Here is an 18,151-nt window from a genome sequence, read left to right as displayed (position 1 = left end):
ATCCATTGCCCGCTTAGAACATGATATTCGATCTTCTTGGGAGAGCGTGGGACTTGCCTTGGAACGGAGTTCGAAGATTTGCACTTTACTGGCGCTGTACTGTGGTATATGATCTGTTTAAACACCAGGAACCTAAATACTTCTATAGAGCCGAGGTATGTAACCTGTTTTACTTGGTATTTATTTTTTGTTTTGGTAGGGAAGTGAGTTTTTATGCGCAGGTTATGAAATTGTCGCGCGCGCGAACTGACGCCAAACATGGCGGGATAATAAGCCGCACTTGTTTTGGGGGTGTGTGTGCACCGAGACGAACAAATCTGACACAAACACGAGAAAGAAGAACTCAGCAAGCCTAACTTAATGGACTAGGCTTGTTTGTAAGCAAAAAATTTCTCTAAAAGAGGTTTTCCGGCTTGAAGACACAAACACCTAACACTCCAAACTGCTAGAGTACTGTACACTGCAAAACAGTCGTGTTTTCTCAAAGGCTTTAATAAGCTTAAAACTGAAAAGTCGTTGAAAAAAGCACGGCTTATTTATTCTTTGAACAGCTGGGCCCAGCAATTTTCCAATTATACAATTCTTACTGTCAAAGAGCGTTTCCTACACACTTTTAGCGGTAAAATGTCTTAGATCCGCCATTTCGAAAATGTCAGGGCATATCGCGGGGGGCAAATGTGTTACACCTGGGGTGTCACAAAATACAGAGTTCATATTGGAATTTTAGGGATTGTGATGTCAAACATAAACTTTCATATTATTGAGGGTGTAAGTAGGGTATACCTCAAGTCAGTAAACAGCAAAAAAATGTTTAGTCAAAGTCAGCAAACTGTCACGCCGAGCTCCCGCGCTGCCAGTTTCGATCATTTCGGAAATGTAGTCTGCAATCCAGGTCTCAGCGGTCTACCGCGCAGCAGCAAGTCGAATTTCCAAGATGGCGGAATTTGTTGTGGCAGTTCATCGTGTGGTAGACAAGGTTGTTAGTGCGTCTAGTGGCTTAAAGAAGAAATTAAATCAGGAGATTGGTAGAGAACTGATGAAACTGACTAGAGCGGTTGTAAAAAAGCATACGTTTGCCCCGGAAAAAGGGTACAAGTTTCACCTTGCTCAACCATCCCGTATGTTATCGAGGTCAGTCGTCCAATGGAACAAAAGCATTGTGCGCAAGCTGAGGCGAAAAACAAATGGCTCAGCTCCTTGGACCGTCAGGTTAAAGCGACATATGCCATTGGAAGTGTTCGTCTGTTTCAAAACCGCCTCACTTACAGATGAGACTGGTGGCGTGTTGACGAAAAACACTAAGAACGTAGAGGAAATGCAGTTCCAAAATGGAGAATCTTTCAAAAGATTTCTTTTGGGATTAGCCAACAAGTACACAAAATGCGTTAAAGAAGATGACATGATGTTTAAAATGGAAAAAGATAACTCTTACAGTAAGGTCATTATTAATCAAGCCCACCCTGCCACCTTTCACTACTCTAAAACACTGGAAATGCTGCAGGTGAAGGCCAGATATGGACATTACAACCGACTGGGGGTGCCTCAGTTTACTTTGAATTGAATGAACAGTTAAGATTGTTGAGTTAATTGATATCATTATGTTAACAATGTACTTGTGACAAAACACTGACTAAGCTTTGATTGACCTGTAGGTCTATGTAACATTGTTGTAATACCTGTTCTGTTTATGGTTAGTGTAAGAATCCTGGGGGAGTACCATATTTTCCATCTTTTTATATGGGGTCCCCCGCCCCCTGGGAAGACAAATGCCCTTTTTCAAAAAGAAAGAAGGCAGTGAATTACCAAGGCACAGCATGCTCACTACCAAAAAGGTGGGGGGGGAGGGGCGTAGCATAAACAAACGATGGCTGCAAAGGAGGCTGCAAATACCAGCTTAAAACAAAAAGAAACATACATGCAGTACTTTTGCATTTTTACTTAACCTTAAGCTCCAACATCAGGCATCATCTGAATTCTCCATGCCACTCCAGATGAAAAAATGATTAGAGAGAATATGCAAGTTCATAATGTTATGTTAAGTAAGAATGAGTTGGATCCATTAAAGATGTTTTGGTTGCACAAATGAAAAGGAGACTGGTCCACACTTGTCATTAACTTTTATTACCAATGAGGAAATTTTCAAGTTACAAACAGTGTTAAATAACACATTTTTAATAACAGTCAACCTTAAGAGTGATATTGATATATCTATACCACTTTCGTGACTGCCTTCCTACGGTATAATACGAACGAAATTGATCGGCTCGATCAACTCCTCCCATATTTGCCGTGTAAACATCTGAGACACGCGGCTTTTGAATCTCGATGTTTCTTCCGTTCTTTTTACGTTGAACCGTACGGGTAGGCTCTTCTGGCGAAACATTTGTCGATAAAAATGCCACGTCTCGCTTGTCGTGCCACTTAGTAAAAAGAAGGCTACCTCTCTGTCGCGTGATCGTTTGCCCTGGCTGGCGAAGTTTATTCTTAGCACATGGTGGCAGATCTTTGCGTGTGCATCTTACTGTTGAACACGCGTATGTTTGCTGGTCAAGCAAATGTTCTAAAAGAACAGGGCTTGAAAAGAAATTGTCGAAGAAAACGTGATGTTTTCTTCTGAGAAAGGGACGTGCCATATCCATAACGACATCATATCCAAGGCCGTGGCGCCTTCGAATTTGCCCGTCGCTTCCTAGGTAAACAGAAAAATTGATGACAAAACCATTCGAAGCATCGGCCGCCATCCACACTTTTATACCGTATTTCGTTGGCTTAGCCGGTAAATATTGCCGAAATGAAAGTCTGCCCTTAAACGCTATCATTCCCTCGTCAATGGAAATGTTTTTTGTTGGCGAATAACAGCGCTGAACATTTCTCACAACGGCGGTCAAAGCAGGGCGGCATTTGTAAAGTCTGTCAAAATTTGCGTCTCCACGCGCCGGTTCCCGACTCGTATCATTGAGATGCAAATATTGGCTTATTTCTTCGAACCTGTTTTTCGGCATCACTCGCTTTATTCCTTCATTGCCCATAAAAATGGCGGACGACCAGTAGTCGGCGACTTTTGGAAGAATATTCAACCCCATGATGACACAAATGTGACCTCACACGGGAAAACGTACACTAACGAAAATCCGCGAAACGGATAAAAACGGACGGATAGTAAACGGATAGTAAACGGCTTCTAAACCATTTAAACGGACAAGCATAATAATTAAACGCTTGTCATAAGCGTTTAAACAGTAAGGCAAAACATTTAAGCGGAAGCCGAAAGCGTTTAAGCGAAAATAAAACATTCAAAAGGATGCCGAAAGCGCTTAAACGGCAAAGCAAAACATTTAAACTCAAGCCGAAAGTTTTTAAATGGTAGTGCAAAACATTTAAACGAAAGCCATTCTAATGGCAAGGATGAAAAAGATCTTCAAAGCGGCAGACAAAACTGAAAGTATTTAGATAAAATTTGCAAAAGTTTGAATGGCCGAACGCGAGATAATTAGTTGCGTGTCAGACAGAAATTTTGGCGACGGAAAAAAATTGTCTAAAAGCTCGTTCACACATACTATTCCAAGTTGAAATTTAACTGTTACCTACATCTCAAAGAGCAATTTAACAGAATAAGCGGACTGCAAGCGAACTCTGCATTTAGGTATTTGCATGCAGCAAAAATTAAACAACGGCAAGTTTTTTATTTACACAGGAGATCGAACGTGACAATTTAAACCGGCGAGTTTGCGGTAAAAAAAAGTTTTCACGAAAAGCTAACGAATCAAAAGTTTGTTTCTTAACTTGGGATCGAATAAAAGTTCTACAGAAGATTGAGAAATCAATGACATGTATTCGCGGGGAATTTGATATCTTTCGGGCGACATTCTTTAAAACGCCGACAAACTTGTGATTATGCAAATGTCGGCTTCTCCTGTCCCGCCGTCCCAGACATGCGGTTTGCCAGAAAACAACTCCGAAAATGAATTGTTTTTTTAATTCTGAAACATTCAGTGTGAAAAAGTTGAAAGAAACATTAAAGATCAAGACGTTTACTGTGTAATAATACCATTCAATTGCGTGAACAGAAATTTCTAGGAAACCGTGACATTCTTGGCGATGAAAGGTCAAGAAGCCAAGCGTGATTCGCCGCCGTCTCGTCTCGTCTTTGCACGTGAGAATGGAAAAGTGGCTTTCACTTTCGATATTGTGAATGATGAAAGCTACCGTATTTTCTCGACTTGTTTCGATTATTTCGAATCACTTCACTGTTTTAAATCAAGACCTTCAACTGGAGATGACATGAGAATGTATTTTACCGAAAAAGTTTACCAAAAAAAGTTGCGCTTTACTGGTAAGTGAGATGGATAAAATAAATGTTTATCACAAGCTTCGAAATGTCACAGTTCATTTTATTCCACGCGTGTTGAATTTATTAAAGCTTGTACGGTATAAATAATTATGAAACGAAGTCGATTTTAGAAACAAGCGTACCCCATTTTATTTGTGCTTGTTCCGTACCGTAGTTTGCCGTTTGTGAACATCGATAAACGCTGATAAACGGTGAAATAAAGTAAACACAGCATTTACTGTTTAAATGGTTTAGGATACGAAATGGACGGATGGCCTTATCGTTTAAACGGCATGTAAAAGATAGTGTTAACCGTTTAAACAGTTAAGGACACCAGATAAACGGATGGCCTTACCGTTTAAACGATTTTTATGAATCGTTTAAACGAATGATAAACGGATAATAAACGCTTCTAGCGGTTAAACGGAAAATCGTTAGTGTACGTTTTCCCGTGTTAGGTCACAAATTCCGAAGTAAGCTTTCAATTCAGGTTTCGTGATGTTGCGCCATTTAGCAAGACGTTGTTGGTTGTCGGCTAATTTTTGGCGAGCGTAGCAGTTTGTCTCTAACACGATTTTGTCAAAAAGATCTTCGCCAAACATCAAGCTAAAAAAATCATCAGCTTTAGGCTCGTCTCCAACGTCTACGACGATTTCCGATCGTGCAGTAAATTCGCCAGCAGCGATGTTGCTGAGGTTAGCCGTCCATTGTTGTCGTGACTCTTCGTGGTCGTTTTCGGCGGCTCCTTCGTTGTCAATTTCTTCATCGCTTTCCTCACCATCTTCATCAATACCTTCGAAATCTATATCAGAACTATCTTCATCAATATTACCGGTGTCTTCTTCATCAGAATCCCCGAAAATCGCCCTGAATTCTTCAGAACTAACATTTAAAGGATTTACTCGCGTTGCCATTTTCCACTTAGGTTGTTGTCAATTTGGAGATGATAAAGCAAATTCCTGCCACAAAGGAAGTTTCTTTGCTTTATCATCTCCAAGTTGATAATAAACTAAGTGGTTTCCCCGCTCACGAACGACAATGCACAAAAGGTTCCTTTACAGAAACCTTTCGTGACTGTCGCCATGTTTGCGCACAAAATTTGCATCCCTCTCTCTCATACTCGGGAGGTCTTTGTTATGCGCAGTAACTATAATTTGATTGGTCAATAACTTAAAAACAATAGACTGAAAGCTGGTGAGCCAATGTACTTTATTGGGGGAGGGGTGGGAAGGTCAAATCAATGACTTTTTTTCGGCCGGTTTTGGCCGGTTCAGGAATAGCAGCGCAGTTTCCGGTCGGCCGGTTTTGGCCGGTTCAGGTGTGAAAGGGTTAAGAGCATTTTCAAACCTTCAGACAGCTCTCCCAAACCTGCTGTAATAGTGACCTCTCTGTAGATATAAGAGGAACACATCTTGCACTTATCTTTATCAGTTTCCTTTGGATACCCACAAAAGCAGCAAGTGTCATTGTTGACACATGCTGGGATGTATTGGTCAGTACATTTGGTGTAGCCAAAGTGATGTGGGTCTGCCCTTCAAAGCCAAACATTTGAAACAAAATCATGCTTTAGAACAACCTCCCATCTTGTTGCAAGACTAGCATGCTTGGCATATTGTTGTAATCTTACATGCTTAGCTTCTCGGCCTTGCATGCTATTAATGCCTAAACCAACTTTATACTTCTTATACAAGAACTCAGTGTGGCATGGTACAACATATCCTATTGTCCAAACAATTGGATTAACACTTTGAAGTAGTGTGGAAACAACATTAAAGAACCTTTGACAATGACCTTTCAGTGCCATTACAGGGCACGAAATTAACTTTTTTTTCAAGGAGCCCTCTGGCTCCTAAATTTTCCAAAGTGGTCCCCAAGTCCAAAAAGTTAGGAGCCAATTTTTTTTTAAAGGATGGGTGAAAAAAAAAACACATTATACAATAGTGTCAAATTGAGGGGTTTTTGTAGCTTTGAATCGAAGTGGAGTGACACTATTAACTTAATTGAACGTTTTTGTTCAGATCTCCATACAACAAAATTTTCTGGTTATGTTGTTAACAAACAGATAGGATTAAACACTTCCAAACTTTTATAGCAAGTTTGTCATTTGTAAGATTTATTCTGTTTTTCCCTCACAGACCATCGAATTTGATGATCATGATCAGATGACCACTTATCTCGGACTCCTGTAAATTACATCGTCATGTGCACTGTAATATCAACCATATCCCAGAATGTCCTCACTTACAAAAAATCTTTCAAACAATTTTAGAAAAAGTTGACAAGTCTGCTAACTATTACTTCTAATGTAAACGTCACGAAAAAGCACACTAGACTACATCATGTTAACCTATCATCATTGCTGGAAAAACAAGACATGTCCCAACCTCTTTTATAATCATAAACTATTCAAACGCAGTGGAACCTTAGTTACCCGACTTCAACTACATAACAAAACAGTAGCAAGTTACGTCTTTCTTGTTTGTTACAGCATTGTTTCAAACGTACAATGTGTATCTACCCGAGTTATCTGAGCTATTTTACATGTAATCCTATTTTATTTCAAAGCCATTGCTAAACAGACTTGATGTTCGAGCATTGCATGGACTACACATAATGATACCTTAGTAACAACACTAATTGCAATTTCTGTCAACTGAAACTCTGAATTTCACGAAGTTTAAGGGAACCTAGCAACTTTAATAGTGCATACTTGTGACCCATTTCTAAACAACATTTCTCAACATAATTTCAGATTCCAAATGTCAGAGCGCAAATCCGTTTCCAGGTACTTTGTGAACAATACAAGTCATTGCAAGGTCTTTAAACGTCACATTTTGCAATCTTACGATCTATGATTTGAAGCTGGAAATGAAGGGGTGATGATGTTCACTTCTAGGTGCGGGAAAAGTTTGGTCGTCGCTTTCTTTCGCCTTTAGATCTGTCTCGTGTAAACCAGCGGTTAACTGAAGGAGCTGGGTCGAAGTTATCTAGTGATGGACCTTGAGCTGAGATTCGAATTAATCCTTCTAGCGTTGGGGTCTTCAAAGACGCTCGGAGGCTACTTTTGATCCTGTTCTGTGCAGAGACCATTCTTTCACAGCCAGCAGCCGATATGGGCAGGACAAGGAGAATCTCAACAAGATGAAGGATGTCTTTGAGATCAGTTTTATATGGATCTTTGGAGAGCAACATTCTCCATAAGCTGCAGTAGTCCTTGTCACGGAACTGAGCGTTGACAGCGATCTTCAGCGATCTTCCCAGTCAGTGACGTCTTCTAACGCGCTTACTATGGCTTCCTTTACACCTAAAACGATCAATAGAAGAGAGGAACAGAAAACGGGGTTTATTGAGTACTTTTAGAGTCCTGTTTTCATTTGATTACATCTATTATGAAGTTTTATTTAATAGAACAGGAATGATGTTAGTGCGAACGTAGTTGGTTTCTTATAGTTTCATATGCATTCATGATTATTATCACAAAATCGAATGGTTTAGACCATGGTAAAATAGAAATGGAAAATGCATTAAAATGCTTAGGCAGTTATTATAGAAACGTACCCTCAGCATGGGCATGTGCAACAGCTTTGTGTCATAGCATGCAGTTGACAGGAAGCCCATCTCTTACAAAACGGCAAACTATGGTTTCGTTCTCCACACCACTGAAATCAGCACTTCCATCCGCCATTATGCTGAAAAAGTTTTTTGAGTTTAGCTCTTGGATGAGGTCTTCTTTAAGGCCTTCAGACAAAAACGAAACCAATCCCGCGCAACTTTTCTCGTTTGCGTACGTAAGGTTAACGTTTAGTCCATTTTTTTCTGAAGCGAAAGCAACCCTTCAAAATTAGAAAAGGGTTGTTCCTCTTTCGCAACAAAATATGCAGTGTTTAGCTTTATTTCCATTTCTTTGCGGTCTTGAGCCTGTATGTCTTTGTTTATCTTTGAGAAAGTTTTGAAGATCTGACTTTCCTCAATTGTTTTTTCCTCTGCAAAGGACTTCTCTCTGGCGCGGATGTGCCCATAGCTAGTAGCATGTTTTTTGAGTGTGTCTTTTTTGAAACTAGTACAGCCTTTCAAAAAATCTGTTTTACCAGCTACGCTTGAATGTTTACAGCATATGTCGCATGTCATCACGTATTTATCATCATTGAAATGTAGCCAAGGGAATTCATCTTTCCATTTGGGAATAAATCGCCGCTTTTGTTCGTCTTTTTCTTGTTTGCTGTCATCAGGTCTTTCACAGCTTTTTGTGTTTTGCTGCAGCCGCAATGGCTGCAAGCAAAACACATTGAGAGCTGAAGTTTGTGCCGTAAGGTGTAAGGTGTAAGTGCCGTAAGGTGTAAGTGCCGTAACAGAGGAGAAATCTGAACTACCGATGTCAATCAAATCCATGAACAAACAAAATCGAAACCAATGAACCGTAGCGCTGATCGCATTCGAAGTTACGGGCCAAAGTATTCGAACGCAAACCACGTTGGACACGTTGGAAAACAGAAAACCGATTTAAAAGCATATCGCATTGGGAAAGAAAACAAACTGTGGCGCGACCACTCCAGTTTTATGAGAAAATTATTCTGCAGTTTTCATCATTTACGAAAAGAGTGAAGACTTGGAACCTCGCCGAAGGTCATAAATATTTTCTCCAAAGGACCGGTTAGTGCACAGTTTGTAAACTTTCGCTTTGAAAATAAACTTACCCTCACCTTGTCTACACTGTCTACAGCATACTAGTACTGTATTAACTCTGAACTTCATATTTTAAAATAAAATGTATGAACGTGTAACTTGTCACGCAAAGACAGCTGGAAAGGAATATACCATGCTGGTAGGCTGCACCGCTAATTGTAGCTGTATTCGAGCTATATAAAAGACAGCTAGAAACGAATTAATACTAGTAACATCACAATGGGAAAGAAACTTATTCAGTGGTGCACACCGTCGAAAACAAAGAAATATTAAAGGAAGTTCTCATTCACCAGATTCACTGCATCAGATGCAACATTCGTCAGTTCGTGTTTAAATGCGTGGCGACCAGTTTGTTTACTAGTTATTAAAAAATAATACGGTCTTCATTTAATAAACAGTTCATCCTTAAATTTCAGCTTTTCTACGACTGACAGGTAGGTACTATAGTATAAGCCCCGCTAAAATAGCTGGAAAGGGAAAGTTTTTTGAAAAATGAATTTTTGACTGCCAGACGCGCTGGCGCAACATGTTTATTTTGTGAAGATTAATTAAACGCCGTGAAAAATAGAATTTGATGTCCAGCGAGCCACTGCATCTTCGGCTACGCAGTCCTCAGTGAATCCTCCAACTTCACAAATTTCTAAAACTTTAAGAAAACGAACTTTCGCAGAATCAAAAATTGGTCCTTATCGATCTTCCGATCTTGTTGTGAAGACACTGAAATTCGACGAGTGTTCATGCGTGAAGGGATGACTGACGAATGATAATAATTATTTGTAAACTTTCGCTTTCAAAATGAACTTTGCGTTACGTTCAACGCCGTCTTTCTGTTGTTGTACGCCGGTGCGCGTGCGATTATTTATAATTTCTGAATTTTGCATATTTAACTCAGGGTGACACAACAAGTTTGTTAAGAGTTAGTTGTTCCAGTGTTTAATTTGGGTGAAAGTGGTTAAAGAACCACTGTCTTGTCACTAATAAATATATCACATTGAGTTCTTATAAGGTCAATAGATTCTGTCTTTTTCGTTGTTGTTAAAACGCTACCATTGTGACAATGATTCCAAATACAACTAACGGTAACCCGTGAGATAACGCCACTAAAAGAATCACATTGAGTTCATTGAGATTTTTTTATAATGTTAAGAGTTACTGTTTTTTATCAAAGAGACAATCATGTCAGACATTACGTTAACTTACTAGTAATTAAATTATGTTTGCTGTCTTTGATTTCAACATAACATTGATCAGTAAAATTATCAGGATTGAATTAACACAAAGTGACTACAATATAGTGCAATTATTAACCTGCACACAAGTGACAGACAATAAAAGACGTTGGATTTCAATCTCGACTCACTTGTCTTTCATCAACATGTTCCCTAAGACTTTGCTCTAGCAGCAAAACACATGGACCCATTGGGGCCCTATTTTTGTGGGTTTCTGTTCACGTGGTAGCTTTGTTTGTTGCTTTTGTGGCTGGACGCTGGGTGTGGTTGGGAGATCATTCTTCTTTACGGGCTTTCGGCTCTCTTCATCAGCAATGCTAGCAGAATTTGGCTCTTTCTCTTTCTTTCGCTTAGAACTTGGTAAGCCAAAGTAGCCATCCAAGGTTACGGGTCTCTTTTTTGGTTTGGCTGGTTCAACTGTTACAGTTTCTTGTTGCTGATGCTTTTCAGGCTGACTTTCGTTCTCTTTAGCACTAGAAATACCGCCCTTACTGGCAGAATATAACGGAACAAAATGATTTGGAGAATACCAAGCTCCGCTTCTGTTATCTAGGTTCCCGTCCCTAGACCACAACACAAAGAGCGTTTCAAGGGGTACCATGTTCTGAATCTCCTGTGGACCTATTTCAGCGTGCAAAAAGTCCCGTATCCAAGTTTGACAATTTGGATATACAGAGAAGATAGGCCTGGCAAGAACCGTCGATAGCGCAGCAATGTGAAAAAAAACACTCCACTCATTACATTTAGTTGCAACCAGAGCTTCCGACCAAATTGCATCCTGTTGCAATTTTGGTGTTGCTCTTGTTGGTGTTGAAATAAACCGAATCACTATCTCTAGTCAGGGAAAGGGAAAATAGCTTGTCTTCTTGACGATTGGCCGAGGAAAACGAAGTTAATCTTGGGTGCTGTATGTAGAATTCAGAGTTCAGGAGGAGCTCAACAGCCACAAGCAAACGCAGAAGACTCATTTGTGTTTCGTCACCCACCAAAGCTAACGACACAGCATTAAAAAGGCAGTTTCCATCAGGAGATGTTCTTGTCGCTACTATTTCTGCTTCCAGAGGAAGATCTTCTGGCACCAGTGACATGGCCATCTGATCTGTTGGCAAGCCAACATGGCTGCGGAGCGGCAAAGTGCGAAAGAACTGCTTCTTATCGGCATATTTTTCCTCCAAAGCCCGCGAGAATTCAAAAACCTCGTCCTCGGTCGCGGTTGAACGCGCAGTCAGTATTTGAAATAAATGCTCCCGATCACTGTCTACGTCGCTGCTCATTTTAAATTTAAATCACTCCATAAATTAGATAAATAAAGCCAAATGAGAGCACGTGGAAGGATTCGCCACGGTCGGAAAAGTACGGAATGTTGTGAGCCGGCAATATGCGTTGTTAGCAAAAGGGACACTTCATTTCACAATATACAACGTAACGTTTGCAAAATTCAAGATGGCGGATGTTGACAAGTTCGCTTCGTAGCATTCGTGACGATTTTGCTTAACAGACCTTATCGTTCGCACCGATTCATCTACTTTAAAGCTTTATTTAGTTGGAAAATACACTTAAAGGTAAGATATACAAAACCCAAAGAGTTCTGATCGCCAACTTGGCGACTAATTTTTGAATCTTGGTCGCCAGCACGGAAAACTTAGTCGCATTGGCGACTACATTAGGCGCAATTTCGTGCCCTGCATTAAGTCTTCTCCATCTATGTTTACCCTTGAAAAAAGTGAAACTGCCCCCCTCAGCTCCAAAGCACAATTTGCAATTGCACAAAGTCTCATTTTGGTTTCAGGTGGATCATCATCATTCTCCAAAGCTGAAACTAGGTACATAAACTTATGGCTAAGTTTCTTACTTTCTTTGCCTGTAAATCTGTAGTCAAAGCTATTTTTTCGACCACTGTTGAACCATTTTGTCACTTTTTTCAGTAGCCTTCCAGCCTTAACTTCTGTTTTGAGTACTGAAAGGTACTTGGCAAAAGAAGAATTCTCTGGAACATCATTGACATCTTTGCATGAAGAGGGGATGTTAGATTTTTCAAGACTCAAGCTCAGTATGGTACTGTGTATAAATTGCCATGCATTGTTGGCATTATGAAGGGGCTCGGCAAGTCCAAGATCAACATATGGACCAATTAAAGGTTCGAATTCCTGCCTTGATTCTTTCCCTCTTATAAAGTCAAGAACTTTTGTTCTCTTTGTTGATTCTGCGTAAGATGATTGATCAAGCTTTTCCTTGAGCTGTTTCACTCCCTCAACCACTTCTAATCTCTTTGCATAAACCCAAGGGTGCCATGTATTTTCTGGCTCAGGTCCAAGTGACCCATTTGTAATGTGTTTCTTAGTTTCATTTACATTACCAAAAGAAGAAAAGAAGAAAGCTGCATTACTGAGTTCTCCAGAATAAGATGCCAAAAATGTCATGTCTGATGGAAACAATTCAAGTGAAAACTTAACACTGCAACTTCTTACGTGAAAGGTTTTTACCTTGATGGATTGAAATTCATGAACCAGTTTTTTTGCAAACCTTTTCATGACAATGTGATTTTCTGAGCAGTTGGCTCCTGCCAAAAGGAAATTTTCCTTTTCGCTGGTAATGTGGGTTCCACTGTTAATAAACGATAGAAGCCACGCTGTGGCTTCATCATCCTTACCAAAAGGTGCTCCGTCGGCACCACATGCCACATGAAAATGATACCTCTCCTCCCCAAAATGTATGAGGTGTGAATTTTCACCTAAAGATTCATCAATGAAAATAAAGAGGTCTGCCAGTTCATGTAAAAGATCAGTAAGCTCTCTCTCTCCATTCACATGCTCACTTTCATCTAAGTCATGATACAACTCAGATAGATCATGAACTTTGGCTACATTCCAGTTACTTTCAATATACTGCTTGGCTTTATCGTAAGTCAACAGCTTAGGAATCTGTGCACCTTTAAGTAGTTGAATTGCTTTTCTTCGCTTGCTAGTCAGTACTACAAGACATGGACACATTGGACCTTATTGCTTTGTACTTTTCCTTACTAAGCAAACCATTACTATAAAGTACTTTTACACTACGTAGGGAGTTATCATTACTGATTTCAAAGCTTTCAACAGAGGATTTAACAACTGATCCTAGCACTTTATTTACAACTTTGCTGGAATTTGCAACATAATCAATAAGCTGTTTTGGTGAGGCTTTGTTTACTAAAGTAACCCACATGCCATCCAAGGCAGGTTTTTTGTTATCTGAGGTGCCTCCATGAACGTCTTTACAGCTCTCCAGAGTTTCCTTCTTTCTGTGTCTGCTTGAAATCTCGGTCTTGGGAACTGAAAGTACTTCTGAATTTGTATCACTGATTTGAGTAGGTTCACGCTGCCTTTTAAGTATTTTTCTCTTCCCTGTGGAGAACAAAAGATGTCATTCATTGTATTAATGTTTCCCATAACCAGCACGTTCGTTTGGGAATATTCTGGAATAAGAATATATTCTGGAATATATTTCAGAATATATTCTTATTCCAGAATATATTCTTATTCCAGAATATATTCTGGAATATATTCCGGCTATTCTTTTTTTTTTTTTTTTTTTTTTTTAATAATTTTTATTTGCTTAACACATAGTTACATACACTATTTACAATACAAGCTACTACTTATACCACTAACAATACTTAACAACATTACGAGTTTTTACATTAAACCTTAAACCTACTTACCCACTCGCTCGCTCACTCATCGCACAATCACACAATTACATACAAGAATTACATAGCAAAGTTACACCTGTTTGAGCCTTATACAATGTATATCTAAGTTAACAACTTAGCAATTACATTTCCCATTTCTTCTTTAATAAATCTAATGTATTATTTTTAGTACAAATGTATTTCTCTGTTTCATACTTTAATGCTACTTTTAATTTATAACCTCTTATATTCGGAAGTTCATTGTTTCTTCTGCAACCCCATAAGTAAATTTTTCCTACAAGTAATAGATAATTTAGTAAGGGACGTTCCGGAGTTAGTACACCGACTACAACATCTTTCAAATTGAGATGTATTTGTTGCTTTGTCAAAGTTAAGTAATATGATTCAAAATCCTTCCAAAAGGAAATTGAGTAGGAACAGTCAAAAAAGAAATGTTGTATTGTCTCTGATTCCCGTTTGCAGAAAGAACACAGATCATCTTCAATGTAACCGATTTTATGTAATTTTGAATTTGTATAAAGTATCGAGTTTAATACCTTAAACTGAAAGGCCTTGACATATGGCTCAAAAGCAACTGAATGAGGAAGAAAAAATGCTTTTTTCAATGCATCATCGGATAAATTAAATTCACACTTAAGTTTTTGTGCAATATTAGGAAAACGTGCCTTTTTACGGACAAAAAGAGAGTAGTAATCCTTTGATTTCTTTTTAGTAACATCGAAAAGGCAGCCGTCAATCTTAAAAGATGGATTCAGTTCTGCGTAATCTGGAACAAAATTGGTATTTCTTAAATTGGGCGGTACAGAATGGCGTAGACCAGTCCATTCCAGAAAGTTCGTCTTCTCTATATGTTTCGCAAGTAATTCATAGGAATCAATATTGTCAAGATCAAAGCGCAGATCTTCCACGGTCCGAATTCCATAATTAAAGTACCTTTTATAGAAAACTGGTTTGTTGTTTATTCTTATTTCGTGGTTATTCCAAATTAAGTTTTTCCAATTGGTGTCAGCTGCATTTTCTGTGCGAAATTCAGACCACCACTTCAATAGTTCTCTATAGAATTGAGAATTTATAGTTAAATCTTTAATGTTATAGTTGCAATTGAAAAGATAGAAGCCACCTTCCCTCGTTAGAAGATATTCTAAATATTTCTTCCATGTGCCGGAATTATCATTAAAGATTCTTTTCATCCAGGAGAGGCGGAGAGATTTGATCGTGCTTTCAATATCAACCATTTTGATTCCTCCTTCCTCATAGTTATTTATCGCAGATACCCTGGTTACTTTGTCTTTACCTTTCCATAAAAATTTGTATATCAATTGGTTTAGTTCCTTAATTATATTTTCAGGGGTAGGTAACAAAGAGGATATGTAAACAACCTTCGGTAGGAGCAAAGTTTTGATGATAGTAACCTTCCCATAGAGAGATAAACCTCTAGAAGACCAGATATTCTGCTCCTGGGAGCAGAATAGCCGGAATGGAAATCCTGTATAGGAAGAGCAGCCAAACGAACGCTAACTTGCATTATTCCAATTATTCTTATTCCGGATTGATCCCAAACGAATGCACCCAAAGGCACACAAGAGAAAAACACCACTGATCTCAAAATTATTATTTACCTTGGTCACAGTGTAAGTTGTGAAACTGTGAAAGCATAGATTTGATTTTAATTAAAGTTACAGTAATAAACAGTACAACTTGAGGTTAGCCCATCTTGATGGAAAGTCCTAAATACCTTAGTGAAACACTATTTCAAATAAATACTAAAATATATCCAAAACTTCAACAAATCAAGATTAAACAATGGAAACCATTATTACCAATTTTGGCATTTATATCCCCACTTCTGTAGGGCAACTAGGGAGAGAATAGCTATAAACAGAGCCACAAACTCTACCTATGTTTTGTTTTTCATTAAAATAGATTTAAATACTGTTTGCCCTAAGAGCTCATCAAGGGGTCTCACACCTAAACTTGACATACAATAAAAAATATATCATAATAAATTCAAATGTATATATCCTTACTCACTGTTTCTGGTGCTACAGGGTCTAACATAGGGTTTGCAATTCCCGCTTCCCGCCACCATTTTTTCCTCTTTCCCGCCATCCTGCTCGCTTTGGACGTGTCATCCCGATCCTGCCGCATTGAAATGTTTTTCCCCGACTGTTCCCAAGTTATCGTATTACAGTAGATCTTTACAGTTGCCTTGGTCAATGATTACGATAGACAGGAGTAGCTAGTTCACTTTGGTAAATCTATGGTTTACCTACTTTACCCTGAGTTGGCGTTCATTCGTTGATCTTTAATGATGCTCTGTCGTTTCTCTGAAGTATCGATGTTATTTCTTTTTCTCTGGCTGATGACCTGTTGTTGTAGTAGCTGTCCTTCCTGTCATGCTGCATTTCTATTTAACTTGGAGGAAATGCAACTAGGCTATGACGATCCACTTCGCCATTTTGATTTTTAACAGCAAGAAGCTTGCAGTTGCCTAATATGGTTAGTGCGCTGGACTCTAAATCGAGCAGTCCGGGTTCAAGCCCTGGCCAGGGCACTGCGTTGTGTTCTTGGGCAAGACACTTAACTCTCATAGTGCATCACTCCACCCAGGTGTAAAAATGGGTACCGGCGAATTTACTGCTGGGGGTAACCCTGCGATGGACTAGCATCCCATCCGACAGGGAGTAGAAATACTCCTAGACGCTCCATGCTACGTGCGGAAACCGGGATAAGCTCTGACCTGATGGGCCACTAGGCTGGTATGCAGACTATAAAGCTCGTACGGTCAGCCTTTGGCCACCCTTCGCAAGAAATTACGAGGTCTTTAAACAGGATCACAAAATTTAGCGCGTATTAAACCTTACTGGGCGGCCGAACCGAGATGTCACTCCCACCAAAAAGTTGATGTCTCGACTGAGGTGAACGTTTCCAAGGTTATCACTTTCTTCCCGCAGATCTTCTTCTCAGTAGTTTCTTCATCGCTGCTTGAATCATACTCGCTTTGCTCCTCTTCTGGCTCACCACCGTTAGGCTCAACAGGCTCAAAGGTGCTGGAGTCTTCGGCGTCTGCTTCTGTGATTGCGTTGGTCGCCACAGGATGTGCCGTGGCAGCGTCTGACGTAAGGATAATCTTGTCGCTGACTGTGACATCCTTCTGATACAGGTAGTCCGGTAGTGTACCAGCCTTTGCCATAGTCGTTTCTTGTCTCACGCTTCTTTGTCTGACAGACGCACCATACGTTTTGCACCACTCTCGCATCATTGCCATTTCATCATGAGAAGCTTTTCCAACAGGAGGTTGTTCCATTGGAGGGATGTCAAACAGACCAAGTGATCGTTCAGGAAGTGGGTACCACGAGCCGCGATTTGTGTAATAATACGCTGACCAGCAAGTTGTTCGTTTTAGTCCCTCTTTCGCCGTGCTCCCAAAGTCTCGAGCATACTGTAATGGTGTGGGGACCTGGCTCTTATGATGAACAGATGAGTGATTCTCCACGTCGAGGGACATACAACTTAGCAGGTTTGTGTGATCGAAAGAAAACTGCTGGAGATTTTGCTGGATACGCTCCAACCCCCATTTGACCAGCTTTACAGAGTCAACAGTCTTCGCAGCAACACTTCCTTGAGGGCCATTAAGAGTCCGTGGTAGGGTGCACTCCATGTTCTTGATGGATGACACATTGTCCTCCAAAACACGCAGGCAGTCATCAACTTTTGAAATAGCTGTTGGCAAATTGCACAGACTGTACTCGACGTGCTTTTCGTGGACAGAAAATGCTGAGTATAGTGCACCAACAGCGATTTTAATGGATTTTATGGAAAAAATTGACATGTTTGTGACAGGTTTTAATTAAAAATGAGACGGTGGTCAGACCGCAAATTGATTTTGCTGATAAGGATCAAAAATTCACACACACGCTGATAATGACGAAAAAGTAGACTGTATAGCGACATGATAAATCATGATAAAGATTGAGATGTTGGGGGAATTAAGGAGAGAAAGTGCGTCCTTTGTACACTGTAGTGTTATGGCTAGAGGAAAAAGGCCTGCTAAAGCTGTCTAGATCATTTGAAAAATGATTCATTAAAAATCTTCTTGGGAATTTTCCATCATGGGTCCATCATGCTTTTCCAGGAATAGGGGCATTTGAACCCCTATTATGAGCATAAAGTGCTTTAATATGGTTGCAATCAAGCTTCTTGAGAAAAAAAAATTACAGC

At 39.6% G+C, this 18,151-nt stretch overlaps 2 protein-coding genes and 1 long non-coding RNA gene across 3 annotated transcripts in view; 1 reads left to right on the top strand and 2 right to left on the bottom strand.

Moving 5' to 3' along the window:
- Window positions 1-29: 29 nt before the first annotated feature.
- Window positions 30-18,151, top strand: part of LOC144650106 (uncharacterized) — a 41,354-nt gene continuing 23,232 nt past the window's right edge. The window contains exon 1 of the long non-coding RNA XR_013570014.1: window positions 30-155. This is a non-coding gene — a long non-coding RNA (uncharacterized LOC144650106). The remainder of the gene's footprint in view (window positions 156-18,151) is intronic.
- Window positions 5,666-13,658, bottom strand: LOC144652069 (uncharacterized). The gene is made up of 4 exons (XM_078512109.1): window positions 13,238-13,658; window positions 11,905-13,203; window positions 11,229-11,361; window positions 5,666-6,179 (listed from the first exon to the last, which is right to left on the bottom strand). The coding sequence occupies exons 1-4, from the start codon at window positions 13,441-13,443 to the stop codon at window positions 5,865-5,867; spliced, it is 1,953 nt and encodes a 650-aa protein (XP_078368235.1). The 5' UTR covers window positions 13,444-13,658; the 3' UTR covers window positions 5,666-5,864.
- Window positions 16,068-17,967, bottom strand: LOC144652740 (uncharacterized). The gene is made up of 2 exons (XM_078512796.1): window positions 16,645-17,967; window positions 16,068-16,582 (listed from the first exon to the last, which is right to left on the bottom strand). Exon 1 carries the CDS (start codon window positions 17,760-17,762, stop codon window positions 16,815-16,817), a length of 948 nt encoding a protein of 315 aa, XP_078368922.1. The 5' UTR covers window positions 17,763-17,967; the 3' UTR covers window positions 16,068-16,582; window positions 16,645-16,814.

This window comes from Oculina patagonica, chromosome 4 (assembly GCF_052425735.1).
Source record: "Oculina patagonica isolate OP01 chromosome 4, crgOcupat, whole genome shotgun sequence".
Lineage (NCBI taxonomy): Eukaryota > Metazoa > Cnidaria > Anthozoa > Scleractinia > Oculinidae > Oculina > Oculina patagonica.
Note: the sequence above shows the minus strand (reverse complement) of the source record. Positions and strands in the feature narration are given on the sequence as shown.

Bases quoted from the DNA above. Each gene is read 5' to 3' on its own strand.
- LOC144652069 (XM_078512109.1), bottom strand. From the start codon at position 13,443: ATGTGGGTTACTTTAGTAAACAAAGCCTCACCAAAACAGCTTATTGAT. The intron at 13,204-13,237 runs GTCCAATGTGTC...AGTACTGACTAG, and splicing joins GAAAAGTACAAAGCAATAAG to CAAGCGAAGAAAAGCAATTC. The intron at 11,362-11,904 runs GTAGTCGCCAAT...GCCGCTCCGCAG, and splicing joins GGCACGAAATTGCGCCTAAT to CCATGTTGGCTTGCCAACAG.
- LOC144652740 (XM_078512796.1), bottom strand. From the start codon at position 17,762: ATGTCAATTTTTTCCATAAAATCCATTAAAATCGCTGTTGGTGCACTA.